At 59.3% G+C, this 17,326-nt stretch overlaps 1 protein-coding gene across 1 annotated transcript; it reads left to right on the forward strand.

Moving 5' to 3' along the window:
• The first annotated feature begins 4,988 nt into the window (after positions 1 to 4,988).
• Positions 4,989 to 8,888, forward strand: ADRB3 (adrenoceptor beta 3). Its single transcript, XM_052806115.1, has 3 exons — positions 4,989 to 6,277; positions 7,319 to 7,386; positions 7,820 to 8,888. Exons 1-2 carry the CDS (start codon positions 4,989 to 4,991, stop codon positions 7,356 to 7,358), a joined length of 1,329 nt encoding a protein of 442 aa, XP_052662075.1. The 3' UTR covers positions 7,359 to 7,386; positions 7,820 to 8,888.
• Positions 8,889 to 17,326: the final 8,438 nt, after the last annotated feature.

The raw sequence follows: 17,326 nt of genomic DNA on the forward strand, positions 1-17,326 counted from the left end.
CCATGCACAGGCAATGCTTTGCAACACAAGCCTGGCTCAAGAGGGGCTCTGGCACGGTCTCTTACTGATGCAAAGCTGAGCTGCATCTCTCTGGCTGCAGTAGTGCCTCTCCCCTGCTCCGTTCCCTGCACCTGCGTTCCAGGGAAGGGCTGGGGATGGACAGGTAAAACCCGTCAAATGGTCTGTTGATGGTTTCAGTACAAACACTTGCTGCACTGGGTTTGCTTTCTGACCTTCTGCTGCAATGGGGAAGCTGAGGAAGGCTGAACCAAAGGCGAGAGCAGTGAGGCCCCTGGGAGAGAGGAATGCCCATGTCCCTGCCGTCGGTGTGCCTGCAGCGGTGATGGCAGTGAGCAGCAATGCTGCTGTGACTCCTGCCGTGTGCTGGTTTTTTATCACTTGTTCTGTAATGGCAAGTATGCAAACAGCATGCCAGGGGAGAGAGCAAGAGTTCCCAGCTATAAAAAGCTTTTGTTTTATCCTAGTGTGGCATCAGCCTGGCTCAGCCTTGGCAGAATCTGAATGTGTTGTGTTTAATGATGCTGGGAGGCAAAGCTGGCGCTTGCCCGTCACTGCCCGGTCTCTCCTCTCCTCGCATCGAGCCTCAGCCCCTCCTCGGTGCCTGCCTGCCCTCTTGGGGCCCAGCCAGCTTTGGTGAGCTCACAGATGCAATTATGAATTGAACATAAGGGATAGAGGATTAAAACTGTGCTTAATATCTGAGGTGGCAGGTCATGGGAGCTTGGGCAGGGATCTGATAGCCGGTGCCCTCCTCCCTGCCAGCTGCCCATACACAGGCTCGTGCACCGCTTGCCCAGGCTGGGTTTGTCTCTTGGGCAGGCAGAACTAATCCGTCCTTCTTTGAACAGTGTTGTCCCAGTGCACATCTGCACAGGCACGCTGGGGTACCTTGGGTTTGGTCAAGGTCCGGCTCTCCGGTTTGCAGGTGAGAGGGTCAGCACCGCAGCTCTGGCTCTCTCTGCAGTTCCGAGGCAGGCTGCACCCGGACAGTGTGACCGACACCAGCACGTCATCACTCGGGGTGCATTGCCCTTCCCCTGAGCGGGCTGGAGCCAGACCTTGGATTTGCCAAGCTCCTGCAGCCATCACAAGCTCCCCTCTATCTGCTAAATGCCAGGCGCTGATTTATCTGCTTTACATGTCTCGGATCATGCCTCACCCACACCCTCGGTGAGGGTGATTAATAGAACTGGAACTGTATGTGTGAACCTGAAACACTTAATGAGGGTGGTTGTGTGCATGCAGCCTGGTTGGGGTGGATAAGGCTGTGGGACAGGGATTAAACAGTGCAGGGACTTTACATCCACTTAAGCTGGAGTGCCAGCATGCAAAAACTTTAAGATTGGGGAGGGTGATTTACACCTTACATAGGCTCAGGATGCCAGTGCCAGCCAAAGCAGGTTGTTCTGACCCTGCATGGGGGGCTATGCTCGTGCACCAGCTGGAGAAAGGTGGGCTTGTGTCCAGCTGTCTCTAAATGACCCCAAGTTATTTCGCCAGGAATCTACAAAAGGGTGTTTGAGCTCCTTGCAGGAGAAACACTGGCACAGAGGAAGCCCCTGCTCCATCCTCCCCTGGTCTAAGGGATGGCTCCTACTCACTGCCACAGCAGTGCTGGGCATAGGTGGGCACGGGGGAGCCTGTTGCTGCAGGATGGTATGCAGCCCCTCGCCCTCAGCATTGCCTTGGGAGGAATCCAGGACCTTGCAGGCATCTTACTCTGGTGCTAGGCTCTGTTTGCAGGGGAAAATGCCCCATGATGAGGCATCCTCCAGGAGCTGCTAAACACCCGCTGCAAAGGGCTCCATAGCTGCTACTTGAGCTGCCTCACACCTCCACCTCCATGGCCAGGCAGACCCTGTGCCCCCTCAGATGTGTCTGGGACCAGCTCAGGCATCTCTTTCCTCTCTCCAAACACATCTGTGGGCAGCAGGAACTCCATGTGCTATCCAGCAAGGAGAGCTGCACTGCTTGTTCCCTGCATCCCATCTCTCCCCAAGTAGGGATCTTCCCTAATCCATCCTGACTTTCTCTCTATGTATAAAGAAGTATTTTTAAATATCCATTGTTTATTCTGTGGCAACAGCCAAAGGAGCTGCTCTGATTCATGGCATAAACATATTTTCCCAGAGTTTTCTAAACAGCCAGTTGACCCGCTGGCCAGCACTTCCCCGCAGGATCTCTCCGGGGCCGGCTCTGCCTCCCCCTGCCCGTGGCAGCAGCGGCTGTGCAGGTAGAGAGCCGGGCCTATGGTTCCGGCCCATGGCAGGGATGGGCAAGGGGAGAGGATGCTTTCCCTGGTGACAGCCCTGGGCTGGAAGGTGCAGTCGGGGTCTCCAGCACCGTGGGGGCTCGGGTCGAGGCTCTAGAGCAGCAGGGATGGGGGTCAGGGCTGTGCGAGACCCAGCATCTCTGTGCTTCAGCTTTTCCAGCTGTAAAACTGGGACAAAGATACTGGGCCACGTTACTTCCCCTGCCTTGATGAAACGCCTGGGACTCTCCCTTCCTTTCCCCAGTCGGGTCGGCTCCCTGGGAAGGGAGGAGGGCACTGAGCTCTCCTGTCTGGGAGTGGGAGGAAAAGTCTCATTTAAGTGCCAGAGAGAAGACATCAGAAGTGGTGTTTTGGAAGCCTGCTTTGGCACCTCAAGAAAGCCTGGCTGTTTGTCCTGCCATGGGCAGTGTCCGTCTGTTATTCACTTTGAATGCGGTGGGAGATCCCCTGCAGGGCACAGAGATGGTCTGAAGGTGCCGTGAAGGACTGGCTGCAGGAGAATAGCCTGTAAACCCCCCCGGGCTGAGTCCTGCAGCCCTTTCGGTGCCCAGGAGCCGCACACAGCCCAGCTCTGCTGGGTGGGCACACATTGGGCAACTGGGGAGGCAGAGGCGAGGATGGTAAGCGGAGGCGAGGATGGGAAGCAGAGGCAAGGATGGGAAGCCACCAGCCCCTGGTCACCCAGCAGGGTGGTGGCAGAGCTGGGAACAATCAGGCATCCTGCCCCTGTGCCGGGCCTCTGCCAGATCCATGGAGCCAAGCCCAACGTCCTCGTTACCCATGGACATTCCCACAGATGCTCTTGCTTTACTTTTCCGGCACAAAATCCAGCGGCGGCTCCGTGTGCTGATGCACGCTGGAGTTACATGTGCAGCGACATTGAAAAGATGACAACTTCCCTGTACGCATCTTGTTTGTGCTGTGTACCGTTCCAGTGGAGGGACAAATCGCGCTGTAAATAGCAAGTCCAGGGCTTGGTCCAAGCCAGCAATTAATGCCAGAGCTGGGAGCTAAAAGGGGTTGCATCAAGCCCGCATCTGACTGCTTTGAAAAACCAAAACAATCTTGTAAAGATCAAGCTTGTAAAAATGGGGCTCTGTTTTGCTATCTCATGAATGGGAAGAAATGCCAACTGGATAATTTTTTACACATATTTTTTTCCTCTTTGTCAACATTCCCCCATTTGGCTGAAACTTCAAAATGCCATATTTGGAGAGCGCCTGTCTTAGAAGTTCCAGTATTTGTATAAATAGCTGATAGTGAAAAAATTACCCGCTCTGGAGTCTGCCCAGGGGCCCTCAGGAGGAGTGGAGCTGGGGGCAGTGATGGGGCCGAGGCTGCTGGGGCTCTGGAGCAGCCCAGTGCCTTCCAGTCTGAGGTGGCTCCCTGCCACCATGTGTGAGTGGAGAAGGAATTGTGGGTGGGGGTCTCCAGAACACCAGCACCCACCCAAATTCAGGAGGGGGAACAACAAAGGTCAGCCCGTTCTCCTCCATCAGCTGGGAAGGAGTTTTGGGCAATAAATGTGGAAGTGAAATGGTGACTGTGAGATGCCCTGGGTGCCGTCTTTTGGAGCGGGGCTGTCATCTTGTCATCCCTCTGCTGATGTTGGGGGGACAGGGCTGTTGTCCCCACCAGGGACAGCCTCTCCTGCCCAGGGAGAGCCTGAGCACAGTGAGGGGTGTACGCAGAGAGACACGTAGCAAAGTCCTGGGATGCACGGTGAGGGGTTTAGAGCAAGGGATGCAGGGCAAGACGCTGAGGTGCATGGAGAAGGACCAGAGCACACGGTGAGGGGTGTGCAAAGGGAATGGAGGGATGCAGGGTGAGGGGTGCACAGAGAAGGACCCGGGCGCATGGTGAGGGGCTGGTATGAGCATGGCATGGTGCAGGGTGTGTGGAGAACAAGGACAGATGGTGTGGGACCGGGGCGAGAGGCTGAAGCGCAGGGTGAGGGGTGCAGGGAGAGGGACGGGAGCGCACAGTGAGGGGCGCAGGGCGAGGGACGGGAACGCAGGGCGAGGGACGGGAACGCAGGGCGAGGGGCTAGAGCGCACGGTGAGGGGCTGGAGCGCACGGTGAGGGGCTGCAGCGCACAGTGAGGGGCGCAGGGAGAGGGGCTGGAGCGCAGGGTGAGGGGCGCAGGGAGAGGGACGGGAACGCAGGGCGAGGGGCTGGAGCGCAGGGAGAATTGCGCAGGGCGAGGGGCTGGAGCGCAGGGTGAGGGGCGCAGGGCGAGGGACAGGAGCGCACAGTGAGGGGCTGGAGCGCAGGGTGAAGAGCGCAGGGCGAGGGGCTGGAGCGCAGGGTGAGGGGCTGGGAGGCGGGGGAAGGGTGCGCGGCGAGGGGCCGGGGCGCACCGTGGGGATACCGGAGGGAGCGGGGCGGTCCGGGGGGCGCCCGGCCGGGGGTGGGGTGGGGAGGGTGGGGGGAGGCGGTGCCGCAGCCCTCTCCTCTTTCATTGATGTCCGGAGCGGGGCAGCCCGGGGCCGCCCCGCTCCTTTAAAGGCTCCTCCTCCCAGCAGCGGCCCGGGGAGCGCCGCCGAGGGGAGCCCGGCCCCGCCGCAGCCCCGCCGGTCCGCCCCGAGGGCTGCTCCGGGCTCCGGCGGCCGCGGGGAGGGAGCGGGGCCGCGCACGTCGGGGGTGCCGGAGCCGTGCCCCCCCCCCTCCCTCCCTCCCACCAAGGCCGGCGGAGATGAGTCCCCCGCCCGCGGGCAACGGCAGCGCCTGGGGGGCTGCAGCGCTGGGCGCCGGCGGCAACTGCAGCGGGGCCGCCAGCCTGAGCCGGCAGTGGGTGGTGGGGGCCGCCCTGAGCCTCACCGTGCTGGTCATCGTGGCCGGCAACTTGCTGGTGATCGTGGCCATCGCCAAGACGCCGCGGCTGCAGACCATGACCAACGTTTTCGTCACCTCGCTGGCTTGCGCCGACCTCATCATGGGCTTGCTGGTGGTGCCGCCGGGGGCCACCATCCTGCTGAGCGGCCACTGGCCCTACGGCACGATGGCGTGCGAGCTGTGGACCTCGCTGGACGTGCTGTGCGTCACGGCCAGCATCGAGACGCTGTGCGCCATCGCCGTGGATCGCTACCTCGCCATCACGTCGCCGCTGCAGTACGAGGCGCTGGTGACCAAAAGCAGGGCGCGGGCCGTGGTGTGCCTGGTGTGGGCCATCTCTGCCTTCATCTCCTTCTTGCCCATCATGAACCACTGGTGGCGGGACGGGGCGGACGAGCAGGCGGTGCGCTGCTACGACGACCCGCGCTGCTGCGACTTTGTCACCAACGTGACCTACGCCATCATCTCCTCCACCATCTCCTTCTACGTGCCCCTGCTCGTCATGATCTTCGTCTACGTCCGCGTCTTCGCCGTGGCCACGCGGCACGTCCAGATCATCGGCAAGGACAAGGTGAGGTTCCTGCAGGAGCCCCCCAGGCGCAGCTCCAGGAGCAGCCGGCGGAGACGGCCCTCCCGTCTGCTGGCTATCAAGGAGCACAAGGCGCTCAAGACCCTGGGCATCATCATGGGCACCTTCACGCTCTGCTGGCTGCCCTTCTTCGTGGCCAACATCATCAAGGTCTTCTGCCGGCCGCTGGTGTCGGATCAGCTCTTCCTTTTCCTCAACTGGCTGGGCTACGTCAACTCAGCCTTCAACCCCATCATCTACTGCCGCAGCCCCGACTTCAGAAGCGCCTTCCGCAAGCTGCTGTGCTGTCCGCGCCGTGCAGACCGCCGGCTCCACGCCGTCTCGCAGGACCTGCAGCGCTGCCCCTGTGCCTTCAGCCCCCGGGGGGGACCCTCAGAGGACAGCAAGGCGGCAGCCCCTGGACACCCCGGGGAGGACGCCGAGGCTGGGGGCAGCAGCAGCCGCTGCAGCAGCTGGATGGAGGAGACCAGCCTGTCCCAGGGCAGCGGCCACCGGCAGCGGCCCCTGGGCGAGTCCCGGCCGCAGGGCACCCAGACCACGCTGTGCTCACAGCTTGACGAGTAAGTACCCGCAGGCGCTCGCTCGGGGGGCTCCGGGGGACCAGCCCTTTGGGGTGCGACCAGGGGCGCTGTCGATGGTGGGGCCGCGGTCTGATGGCACAGCATGAAGCCGGAGGGCAGGCAGACACCGGAGCTGGAGGGCAGGCAGACCCTGGTGTGCGTGGGAGAGGTGCTGGGGTGCGGGGCTGGGAATCACTGCCGTCTGCCTTTAGGTTCCCCTAAAACCTTGGCCCCTCCACTGGGCTGCAAAACTGGGGTCCCAGCCCAGTCCTGCCTTGTCCCTTCCCGGGGAACACCCCAGCCTGCCAGGATGGGGTCTGCTGTTCCTGGGTAAAGAAAAACACTGGTGGTGAATAGGGAAGCAAGCCAGCCAAACAGGAATGCATCCCAAAGCCTGGGATTCCCCTCCTTCTCCCCCCACTCCCGCTTTCTGCTGTTAAAGAAGGAAAACGTGGGACACCCCCCCCCCCCCGCAGTGAGGCAGCTGGGGGCCACTGTTGCCAGCCTGGGTTCTGTGGGTCACTTTGCCCTCCGACAGAGCGTAAATCTGGGAAGGAAATTTATTTCTTCACCCTCTGTCCCTCACTGCTGTCAGCCCTGTGGATGGGAGATGGGCTTCCCGTAGCTGGCAGCCCCATGCCAGGGCAGAGGGCTGGCAGGGACGCCCGTGCTGTGGTTCTGCCCTGCCAGCCTGCTGCCTGCACCCTTATGTGGGTTTATACCTCCTTCTGCAAACTACAGGGTGGGGGTTTTTCCCCCTGAGTTTTTTATTAGTATGACAAAATTTGAATTATTCTGGTTACTGTGGATTTTAACTGGCTTTCTCTGGTCTGAAACCCCTCCTGATGCCCAAAGGCAGGAGATGTTCCTGCCAGCACGCACAGGAAGAGCTGCCGTCGGCAGAGATGTGCAGAAAGAGGTGCCAGAAAGTGTTTGCTGAACTCGCATGTTCTGAGGAAGGATTTATCCATGCTAGGAACACGGGATGGTAAATAGTGGGAAAGGTCTGGGCTCTTCATGCACTGTGCTGTCCTGTTTAAGGTTTTCCGGCAGAGAGATGCCAGCTGGTCCTTCCATCTGACTGGGAGCAGCCGAGAGCCGGGAAGAGAGTGAGTGTGCTTCCCCTCAGCCAGCACTGCAGCGGTGTCGGGGCGATCATCCCTCGCAGCGTCTCCTCTGCCCGCTTTGGCCGCTGCCTTCCCTGGGGGAGCGCAGCCTTTGGCCAGCCCGCAGGCAGCTGCCTGCTTTCGGGCACGTGAGCCTGGCATCAGCCCGGCCATCTGCTGACACCTCCCTGCCTGCCCCGGGATGCTTAACCCCCATGGGGGCGGCTGCTTCTGCCGTGTTGGCTTACGTACTGCTGGAGCTCCAGACCTCATGCATGGCGCTTTTTGCCCAGCTCCAGTCCTGGATCCCCTTCCGTGCCCACCGCTGCCCTTTCTCCTGGGCGGTGGCTTTGGGTCCCCATCCCCGGTGCTATGCAGGCTGTGAGGCTTGAGCCCGGTGGGTGATGCTGCGTCACCTCCCACCCTCTTCTTGCAGGGCCGGGTGTCGCGAAGTGGACGGAGGAGCGGCGCTGGGGACAATGGTGCTGGAAGGACCCTCCGGTGCACGCACTGACCCGGAGAGGAGAGGGGCTATCCCTTGGGAGCGCTCGCAATCACAGCAGGGCCCGAGGAGCCAGCTCCTCCATGCTGTTGGTGCTGGAGAGCTGGAACCAGCTAGGAAAAAGCTCCCACGCTGCTGGCCAAGAGGCAGCGCAGCCTCGGGGACGTGCCTGCGCTCGCTGTGTGGACAGGGGACCAGCTCCCACCCGGGGGTGCTTCCTGGCACGGCTGGTGGCAGGAGGCTGTGGCTGGCGGCTCTGCTTTCTCGAAGAACCTTGTCATTCCAGGCTTGGCCGGGTTTTGGACAGCCCCTTGGGAAGGGGAGAAGAGCCTCCTGCAGGCACAAGCCCTTTCCAGGATCTCCGCTCCATCCCTGTCCCAGCCACTGCATTCCCAGGGCTGGGTGCGATCCCGGGAACTCCAGCGATACCTTTAGCAAAGGAAAAGCACAAGGGAGCAAGGGGAGCTCCAAGCATGGGGGACTGGGCAAAAAAAGTGAATTATGCTCTTGTCAAATCTCCTTCTGTTTCTCCCTCTCTGTTTGGGGCAGATGTCCATGTTTCTGTGCCATTCGAGGGTGGGAGGTTGGATGGATCAAGCTGGAGGAGCAGCAGCAGCGGGGTCAAGTGGGGAGAGCATTGTAGAAGGGCGGTTTTCATCCTGAGGCCCCTGCATGCTGGTCTGGGTACGTGGGGCAGTGGGGTGAGGGCAGGGAGGTTAAGCTCTTGCTTTAAACCCTTTTGCACTGCCAGCGTGTTGGGAGGTGGCAGCAGGGCCAATCCAGCCCCGAGACGCTGCAGTGGCTCCTCCGTGCACGCTGCGGTGCCAGCAGAGCTCGGGGTGCGTGTACAGATGGGCGCTCACATTCGTGGCCGTGCCCACGCCACACTGCCACGCAGTGACTTTGGGGATAATGTTGGTTGTAAATAAGTCACGGTGACTGTAAAGTTTTTGTACTGTTTTGTCTCCCCCCACCCTCTGTGCGAAATAAACCTTCGAAACTCTGCGATGCCTTCGAATCTGTGCCGAGCAGAGGGATGCTTCTTCCATGTGCTCTTCCCGAGGGGCTGCCCGAGGCTCGGGGGTGCATCCCCCTCCTGGGCTCCTGGGGCTGTGGCTGGCAGGGACCAGCTGAGCAGGCAGGCAGGGAAAAGCCGGGCTCTGGGCATGCCATGGTGCCAGCCCCCAGCCCTGCCACGTCTCCCCGCACCCCGAAAGGGCAGGCAGAGCCTGGTGCTGCTGCGGCTCCCTGGCAGGCAGGGCCATCCCTCCTCAGGGTCTGGCACAGCACCTGCCAGCCCTGTGCCCCAGGAGAGAGCTTTGTGCCCCCCTGGGGGTTTACCAGCCTGGGGGTGCACCAGAAAGTAGGCACCGCCATCCCACTGTAATTCAGGATTTTTTTACCAGTGTGAACTTGGGAGTTTACAAGCAGTGAACATTTGCTTGGGAGAGGCAGAGAGCCCTGTGCCGAGATGATGCCCGAAGCACTGGGGCACCCCACGCACCTGCAGCCCCCCAAGCTGCCCCGACTGGCCACCGTGTCCCTGCCAGGGAGCCTGTGCAGAAGCGCCCAGTGCCACCTCCTGGTGCTGGGGAAGTCCCAGCTCCCACATAGAGTCTGCGGGGTCTGGCTGCAGCCCCAGGGACCAGGGTGCTGGGGGTTTCCACTGCTGGGATCCTCCCTTGGCGCGTTTTGCTTTTAATACCCAGCAAGGGTGAAATCGCTAAATAAAGAGAAAAATTAAGCTCTTGCCAACTGTTTCCATTTTAGAGTTTCAGATGTCGGTTTGGTGGGTCTTGCCAGACTGGTGTCTGTTCCCTGCAGCTGACTGAGCACAAGCAGGTCCTGTGTGCCCCCAAGCCCCCCCATGGCCTCATCCTCCCCAGGGTACCCTCAGTGACCCGCTGAGGGGACACAGTCCAACACCAGCCCAGGAGTTGTTTGTTAGTCCCCCAAGAGCCACGGTGTTAACGAGTAACTTCCCAAACCACAGGCAAGCCCCAGACAGGGGTAAAGGGGGATCCTGGGTCTCTGCATGTCCCGCTCACAGGGCTGGCATCCTCGTCTCCAATCAAGCTGCTGGCTCATCTTGTCTAGACTGTGCTTTTGCCAAGGAAGTTTGGACCAGATGATTCTTGAAGTCCCTTCCAACCTGGTATTCTATGAATCTATGATAAAGTTTGCTCAAATGGAGCTGCTTCTGCCTTCAGGCTTAATTCCTTGCTGTAGGTCCTCCTGGGGGTGTGCAGTGATGAGGGGGTCGTGGGTGCATTGGTGCCACCTGCCCCCCCAAGCACCTGCACTGCATTGCCAAGCCGCACCTCCCTCAGTGTCCCCCTTTTCTTTATTAGCACCCGGTGCCAGGTGCTGGTGCTTGTTGCTCTCTCGGTGCTGCTCTCCTTTGCTGGGTGCGGGCTGCTGGGCAGCGTGTGGGGAGGGATGTGTCCTGCGGTCCCCCGGGGCTGCTGCTGTGTGTGGGGCAGGGGGCAGCTCGCTCTGACACCCCAGTCCCTGTGCTGGGTTGTGCTGCTGGATTAAACACTGATGCTGACCAAGTCCTTGGTGCTAGCGTGGCGTTTGGAGGCCTCCAAGTGTTCTCTCCATACTAAATGCTTCTCGGAGGATTTAGCTGCTCTGGCTCGCTGAAACTGCTCTGTGTAGGAGGGTGCACCAACTGCCCTGAGCTGCTTACGGTGCTCCCTTGCTGCAGGGAGGCTGCTCATCCTCTTAGAGCTGACTTTGTCTGTAAAGGCATTTAACTGTCTTTTGTTTTCCCTAGGGATGCACAAGCAGCTAGGTGTTTTTAATCCTTCACCTAGCAATGCTATCCTCGCCGAAGGGATGCTGGTCCAGCTGCTGTCCTGGTGTGAGCTGCTGGCATGCTGCTGTCCCGGCTCTAGGCTTTTGGTAGCAGAGAGTTTGCTCTCAGTGCTCCAAAGTCACATTTCTTCCATGTATTTCTACTCCAGAGCAGCCGAATGCTGTTTTCTCTGGTGTTTGTCTCACAGGAGCTGGTTCCTGCTGCTGCCGTTGGATCTGCCGTGGAGGATGAGCACCTCTTCTTCCTTCTCCAGGTCACTGTCGGAGGAGAGGCCCATTGCTGCCCTGTGGGGTACGGAGCTGCACGCCCTGGGCTGCTTTGGTGGAACCTGCAGGCAGGAGCGGTTGGGGGGGGGACAGTGGCTGTGCCCTGCAGCACCTGGGGTGGGTGTGCATGAAGGGTGTTTCCCCCTTTCCCATGGAGTGTGCTCCCAGGAAAGCCTCCCCTTTGCTTTCAAGGCTTGCACAGCTTGGGCAGCTCACGTGTCCACAGACGATGCTGTGTTCCCGCAGGCTGCCAGCTGAACACGGGCACCCGGACCTGTGTGGTGAAGGAGGACGATGACTTACTGGAGCATCTGGTCCTGCTGAAAACAGTGAGATCCGAGGCTTGCCGAAGAGCCCGTCAGAGCGAGCCTATGCCCCAGCAGCTGGGCTCCCTGCCACGGGGTCTCTGCTTGGCTCTGCAGATCTGCCTGGGAGCTGAGGCCAGGGATGAGCTGCACGTGGTGGCCGTTGATTCAAAAAACACCTACGGAGACCAAAAGCCGGTGCCCATCGTGGCACTGCGGACCTCGGTGCTCCCCATGGTAAGGGCAGCTGAACGCGCAGCATGCAGCCCCCGGCTGTGGGGTGATAATTTCACCCCGGACTGGGGTCAGGGGTCTCTGACTTCCAACTCTTTGCAGATCAGCCTCAAAGGTCTGGAGCTGGTCCCTCCCGTCACCTTCGTGCTCAAGTGTGGAGCTGGACCGGTCTACCTTAGTGGGCAGCACATCACCCGTGAGTGCTGCGGGGCCAGGGCGAGTGTGGGCTAGGGGCTGCACTGGGGATGGTCCCGTGGGTCCCATGGTGGCTTTAGTGGCACCTGGTGCCCTCAACAGGGCTGCTTCGCCCCAGGGACGGAGGGAGCACTGGTCTGTGGGGCAGACTAGTGCTTGTTTGCATTTGTGGGCTCAACATGATGTTTCGAGCCAGCTCTCTGCTCTGCCTTTGCTGCTGTGGGGTGGGATGGTGTCCGTGCTCCCACTCGCAGCGTGGGGTGGGATTGCTGGCTGTGTTTGCAGCTGGGGGGGGGTTTGCCTCCCCTCGGTGGGTCAGGGCCACCCCATCCTGCTGCAGCCCTGCATCCCCTCTCCCCAGTGGAAGATGATGCCAAGTACGAAGCCCACAAGGAAGAGTTCTCAAAGGAAGACACAGGTGATGAGGATGATGCTAGAGCATCATAGAATAGCTGCAGCTCAGAGAAGACTTTGCAGCTCTGGGAGTGGAGCTGGCGTGATGGTGATGGTGGGGATGCCCTGTGCCAGGATGATCCTTGAATGGGACAGATCTTTGGACGGGGACACAAGCTGTCTGGGCTTTGAATGTCATCCCTTGTCTCCTCTCCCTGCCCCCTCCATTCCTACTATGCTCCTAGAAATGCTCTTTTTTCCTTTTATTGCAATAACAATGGGAAAGTGCAAATACCCTGGAGTTAGTCTGGACTGTGCTCTGGTACTCCTGCGCCAGCCTGCTGTCGCCTGCTGTCCTGTCCCTGCCTGCCTGCTGCCTCCGGCGGTTCCCTGCCTCCTCTTGGGTGCAATCGCCGCGATGTTCTGGGTCACCCCACTAACCCGTGGGTCTGGGGGGCCGGGGGTCCCAGCAAGCAACCCCTGGGGAGCTGCAGGCTGCTGCCTGCTGCTGCCTGCTCCCCTGCCTACTGCCAGGACAGGAGGCTCAGGGGATCTCCTAGCCTCAGTGTGTCTGGAGGAGGAAGGCTGCACCGTGCTCTGGCTTGAGGCTGGTGTGTCCACATAAGCTCAGCTGCCTCTTCAGGGGGAGGACACGATGCTCTGAGGCCAAGGCGCTTGTGCCTGGCATCAGTTATCCTGTGTGCTCCCTTCTAATGGTCCTTTTGTTCCAGTAGGAATCGTTCTGACCATCGTCTGTTTGGCTCAACAGGACTAAGTTGTGTTGCCATCTTCATGGCAGCCCAATGAAATGGAGCCAAAAGCTGCCCAGAACAAGCAGCCGCTGAAATAATATAATCAAAACTCCTAATTGAGAAAATTGCCCAAATCCATTACATGCATGATATTAGCTGGCAGCGAGGTTGACTTTAAAGGGGAGCCCTGAATCTGCAGGCGGGGTGGGCTGGGAAGGGAGCACACGGGTCTCTCTTTATTTTCCCCACTTATAATAGAAAAGGCCACAGAGATGAGCCGATCGGTGCGCAGAGGGAAGATTGCTGTCGTCACGCTGTAATGGCTTGGGAGAGGCCGGAGATGGGTCTGGGTGAAACCAGCTGCCAGCCCTGATGGGCTGCAGCCTGGCAGCACGTCAGCCGCTGGCGTGGGCTGTGCCTGGCCGTGGGCTCAGGGACACAAGGGGACAGGATCGCAGGGCGATCGCATGCAGCCTTTGCCCTGGCAAGGGGTTTCTCAGGCATCGCCTCCTGCAAGGCAAGTGTGCGTCCCGAGCCCCTTCCCTGCCTCGCGGGTTTGAGATGTGCCCTGGGATGGGGAGCAGAAAGCTGCTGCGGTGCAGAATCCCAAGCTCTGGGGGTGAAAGAGTGGGGAGAGCAAAACTATAATGAGGAATTAACTCATCCAGCTTTTCCCTGCCCTCGCCTCACTCCCAGCACACAAGACTGCTGGAGAGAGGATCAGAGCCACAACCATTGCATTTGTCATTGAAACAGGTGATTCTGGCTTATTTTCCCCACCGGGATCAGCTCTGGGACCTGTCTCTGTGACAATGCATTGCCTGGGGGAGTGAGGGCTCTCGCTTGCACGCTGCTGCCAGGGCTGATCGGGTTGAAGGTGCCTCGTGGGGGCCAGAGCGTCCCGCGTGAGCCTGGGGGTAATGCAGCCCCCCACTGCCCATCCCGGAGGTGTTCTGCAGGCCCTGGGCACAGGCAGGGGTGCCAGCTGGGCAGGAGCAGAAATAAAGGCTGATGAATTCATTGCTCCTAATTCCTCAGGCGGGAATGAAACACGCTGTTAGTTGGAAAGCTCGCTGAATGCCGGCAGCTCAGTGTGATCCAGCAGCCGCATTAAGACATCTCGCTGGGTGCAGATTAAGCCCTGTAAAGAAATACAGGAAGAAAAGAAACGCAAAGCAGATTAAGGTCAGTGCCAGTGAATTTGCACAGTGGCCTCTTCAACTCCCAGCGTGTGTCAGGGGAGCGTCCGGCAGCAAAGTGCACAAACCGCCGCCGTGGTGCTGGCTGACTTGCCGGTGCTTGCCGGTGGGTGCGTGGGGACAGAGCTGTCACCCCACACCAGCCACAAGCCCCTTGCTGGAGCCTGGTCTGCAGGATAGCGTGCCCAGCCCCGGCCACAAATGCAGCGTGGGACCCTGGAGAGCCACAGCCCGTGGCTGGAGCTGGTGTAGACCCAACGGTGGGAAGGGTGGGTGCCTTGGGGGAGATACTCTCGTCTCCCTTCCCACAGCCCCTGGCAGCGGTACGCTCGCCCCATCCTGCATCCTGTGTGGCAGCATCTCCTGGACAGCTTTGGCATTACCATGGCAACTGCCAGGTAGTTAATAGAGGAGTCTTAATGTCATGGAGAGAAAACGGGCACAAATAGAGCACGCCAGGTGTGGGGCTGCACGCCTGCCCAGCCGGGCATGGAGGGCACCGGTGCAGGATGCGGCCCCCGGGCACGCTGCGTGTGGCTGGTGCTGTGTCCACCCAGCCGGCACCAAAACGGGCTCTGTTCCCCCGTGGCAGGGATGTCCCCTCGTCACCCTGCTGCGAGGGTGGCACGTGGCAGCCAGCATCCCATGGGCAGGACAGGGCTCTGCACGCTTTGGGAAGGAAGAGGCAGCCCCGAGCTCCTCATAGAATTCATATGCAGGATGGATGCCAGCCTGTGACACAAAAGCAGGACTGTCAGTTCTGAGTGCCTGGTGGCTTAAAGACTCTTTTGGGAATAACTGAGATGAATTTTGGCAGAGAATGGGGATGTGAGAATGACATTTTAATGCAGAAGATGCTCCCGTCAGGCTAAAAGCTGCTTCAGAGATTTCTTTCAGGCTAACTTGTTCCCCAGGAGTTTGTGGGCTTTGCACAGGGCGATGGGTACGACGGTCCTGGGCTCAGTGGGGAGTCAGTCACAGCCCCAAGCATTCGCAGCATCACAGCCTGGCAGGGCTGGGAGCTGTTTTGGCGTGGCTTTGCTGGGTACCTGGTACCATATAGCTCCAGCTGGGTGCATGCCCTCCCGATGTTCACAGTCACACCCCAAAGCCCAGGGGAGATGTACGAGACCCCCCCAGAGGGCTGGGGCTCACCCCAGGCTTTGCCTGTGCAGAAATGTTTGTGCCTTCCCCTGCTCAGGGATGGTCCCTGCACTTTCAGTGGGTGCAAGTCGCATCCTCTCCCGCCTTTTTGCTCAAGCAAATTCCAATTAATAAATGCAGGAATGCCCTTTTATTTTGTGCGTAAGTGGGCAATTGTTCGATGCATGAGCACCCCATCAGCTCACTCACCCAACTAACTGCATGAGGGGTTAAATAGCGCAAACCTGAGCACCCAGTGAGTGCACGTGTGAGCACCCCGTCAATGTCCTTGGGTGCCCAGCTGGTGTGGGTGCATGCCTGGCTAGTGCTGGTATGAACCCCACTATCTCAGGAGTCCGGAGTGGGGCAGAAAGGGCAAGAGGAGGCCTGAGCTTGGGGACGGGGGAGGCATTTCCCCAAATACCTTTTAATTATTTACATTTTTACTTGTCTCAATACCCATGCCAAGGATGGGAAGCTTGCATTAATTGCAATAAACTAAATTAAGTAAAACTTCCCCCCCGTTGAAAATATTTTGCCCCAGTCCCCCTCCTCGCCAGAAGGACTGGATCCAGCCCCGTTCCCAGAGCGGGGACTGAAACCACCACGGTCTCACTGCACCCCAGTAGCAGGTGAGAGGGGCACTGGGATGGGGGGGGGTCCGCTCCCCTCTGCATCCCCAGGTCAACCCCTGAGCAGGAGCCTGCCCAGCCCGTGGGAAGGCGGCTGCCGCTAATCACTGCTGGGTGGCACAACTTAATTCTTTGCTGCGGGCGCTTCATGTGGAAAAGCGGCCCTTGGCCTAGGGAGGCGTGCGGGGCTGAGGATGTGTGTCAGGAGGAGGCTTCTGCACACGGTAACGTATTTACAGGGGGATTTTTACCTGCTGATGCTCAGCTTGCAAAATCCCTCCCTGAGCAGAATAAAGAGCGGGGCTGGCTGTGGGGGGAGGTGGTTGCACGGCTTCGGATTCAGCAGCAAATGTTTGATAAGAGGGACTTTATTCTGAAACATCTCTTCTGTTTCCAAATGCATCCTTTGAAGCAGGGTGCCTTGCAAACTTGTGGGGTGAAGCAGGCAGGGTGCATGGCAGTTGATCTAAAAACCCAGTTAATGCAAATTTGGAATATCGAGCTTTTGGGGGGCTGCTGAGATACGTTACAAAACGGTGGCTGGGTGCAGCTCTCCATTGGTTCCCCTGGGGACTTCCAAAACCTGCCGGATGGGCTTTGGTCTTACTAGCTCTGGTGTGTGAGGGCTTAAGGGTGAAATAACGTCTGGTACAGAGAGAAATAAACAGGGTGGCAAGTCCTGTGCTGCGAAAGAGTGGGAGATAATATTATGGAAATAGCCCAGGAAATTGGATTGCAGAGGGTGGTGAGATGATTCGGTGGGCAGGAGGGAGGCAGGGGATGTGGGAGCAGCCCAGGAGAGAGGACTGCGCTGGGCAGGGGGTCCTGGGGGTCTGGCAGTGAGCACTGTGTGCCGGGAATGGGAAAGGTGCTGCCTGCACTCCCCCGAGGCCGGCTGCCAACGAGGGGCTCCTGGCAGGACCTGGCTGCTAGTGGGAAGCAGCCCAGGCAGGCAGGGACCTGTCTTCCAGGACTGATCTAATTTTTGCCCCTGAATTTTCTCCTTGCCCCCCCATCCCATTCCCTTCATGGCTGATGACATGAAAACCTGGTGTTGCTTTCGGCAGGACTGTGCTGGGGGTCTATGAAAACATCTCATCTGAGCCCTCTGAATTGCAACGACTGCTGCCAGACTTAGCGTTTGAGGAGAACCTGGTTAATCTCCTTAGAGGGATAGATGAGCGGGGTGCAGGCTGAGGCAGTGCAAAAGTAGCAGACCATCTTTATTCATTTACCCATTAATGTCCTTTGTTATTTCCAGAAACATTAGGAGCTATTTTCTGGCTCAGCTGCCGCTTCCCTTTTCCTTCTGCCAGCAGCTGCCCCTCCGCGCCGGCTGGGCTGGGGCAGAGGCAAGATTGCTGCAAATGCTTCGTTTAAAGGGGTGTTGATGAGAGCAGGTTTCGGTAAGTGCTTTCCCTGAGCTCATGGTCAGCCCCGCTGCTTTTCTCCTTCTCCTCTTCCCCCCCAAGCCTGCTGTTGAGCCCAGGGCTGTCTCTCC

This window comes from Harpia harpyja, chromosome 13 (assembly GCF_026419915.1).
Source record: "Harpia harpyja isolate bHarHar1 chromosome 13, bHarHar1 primary haplotype, whole genome shotgun sequence".
Taxonomy (NCBI): Eukaryota; Metazoa; Chordata; class Aves; order Accipitriformes; family Accipitridae; genus Harpia; species Harpia harpyja.

What these genes read in the sequence shown, in the direction of transcription:
- ADRB3 (XM_052806115.1), top strand. Translation starts at nt 4,989, where the DNA reads ATGAGTCCCCCGCCCGCGGGCAACGGCAGCGCCTGGGGGGCTGCAGCG. An exon ending in CTGTGCTCACAGCTTGACGA is followed by an intron (nt 6,278 to 7,318) that starts GTAAGTACCCGC and finishes GTCCTGTTTAAG; the next exon opens with GTTTTCCGGCAGAGAGATGC.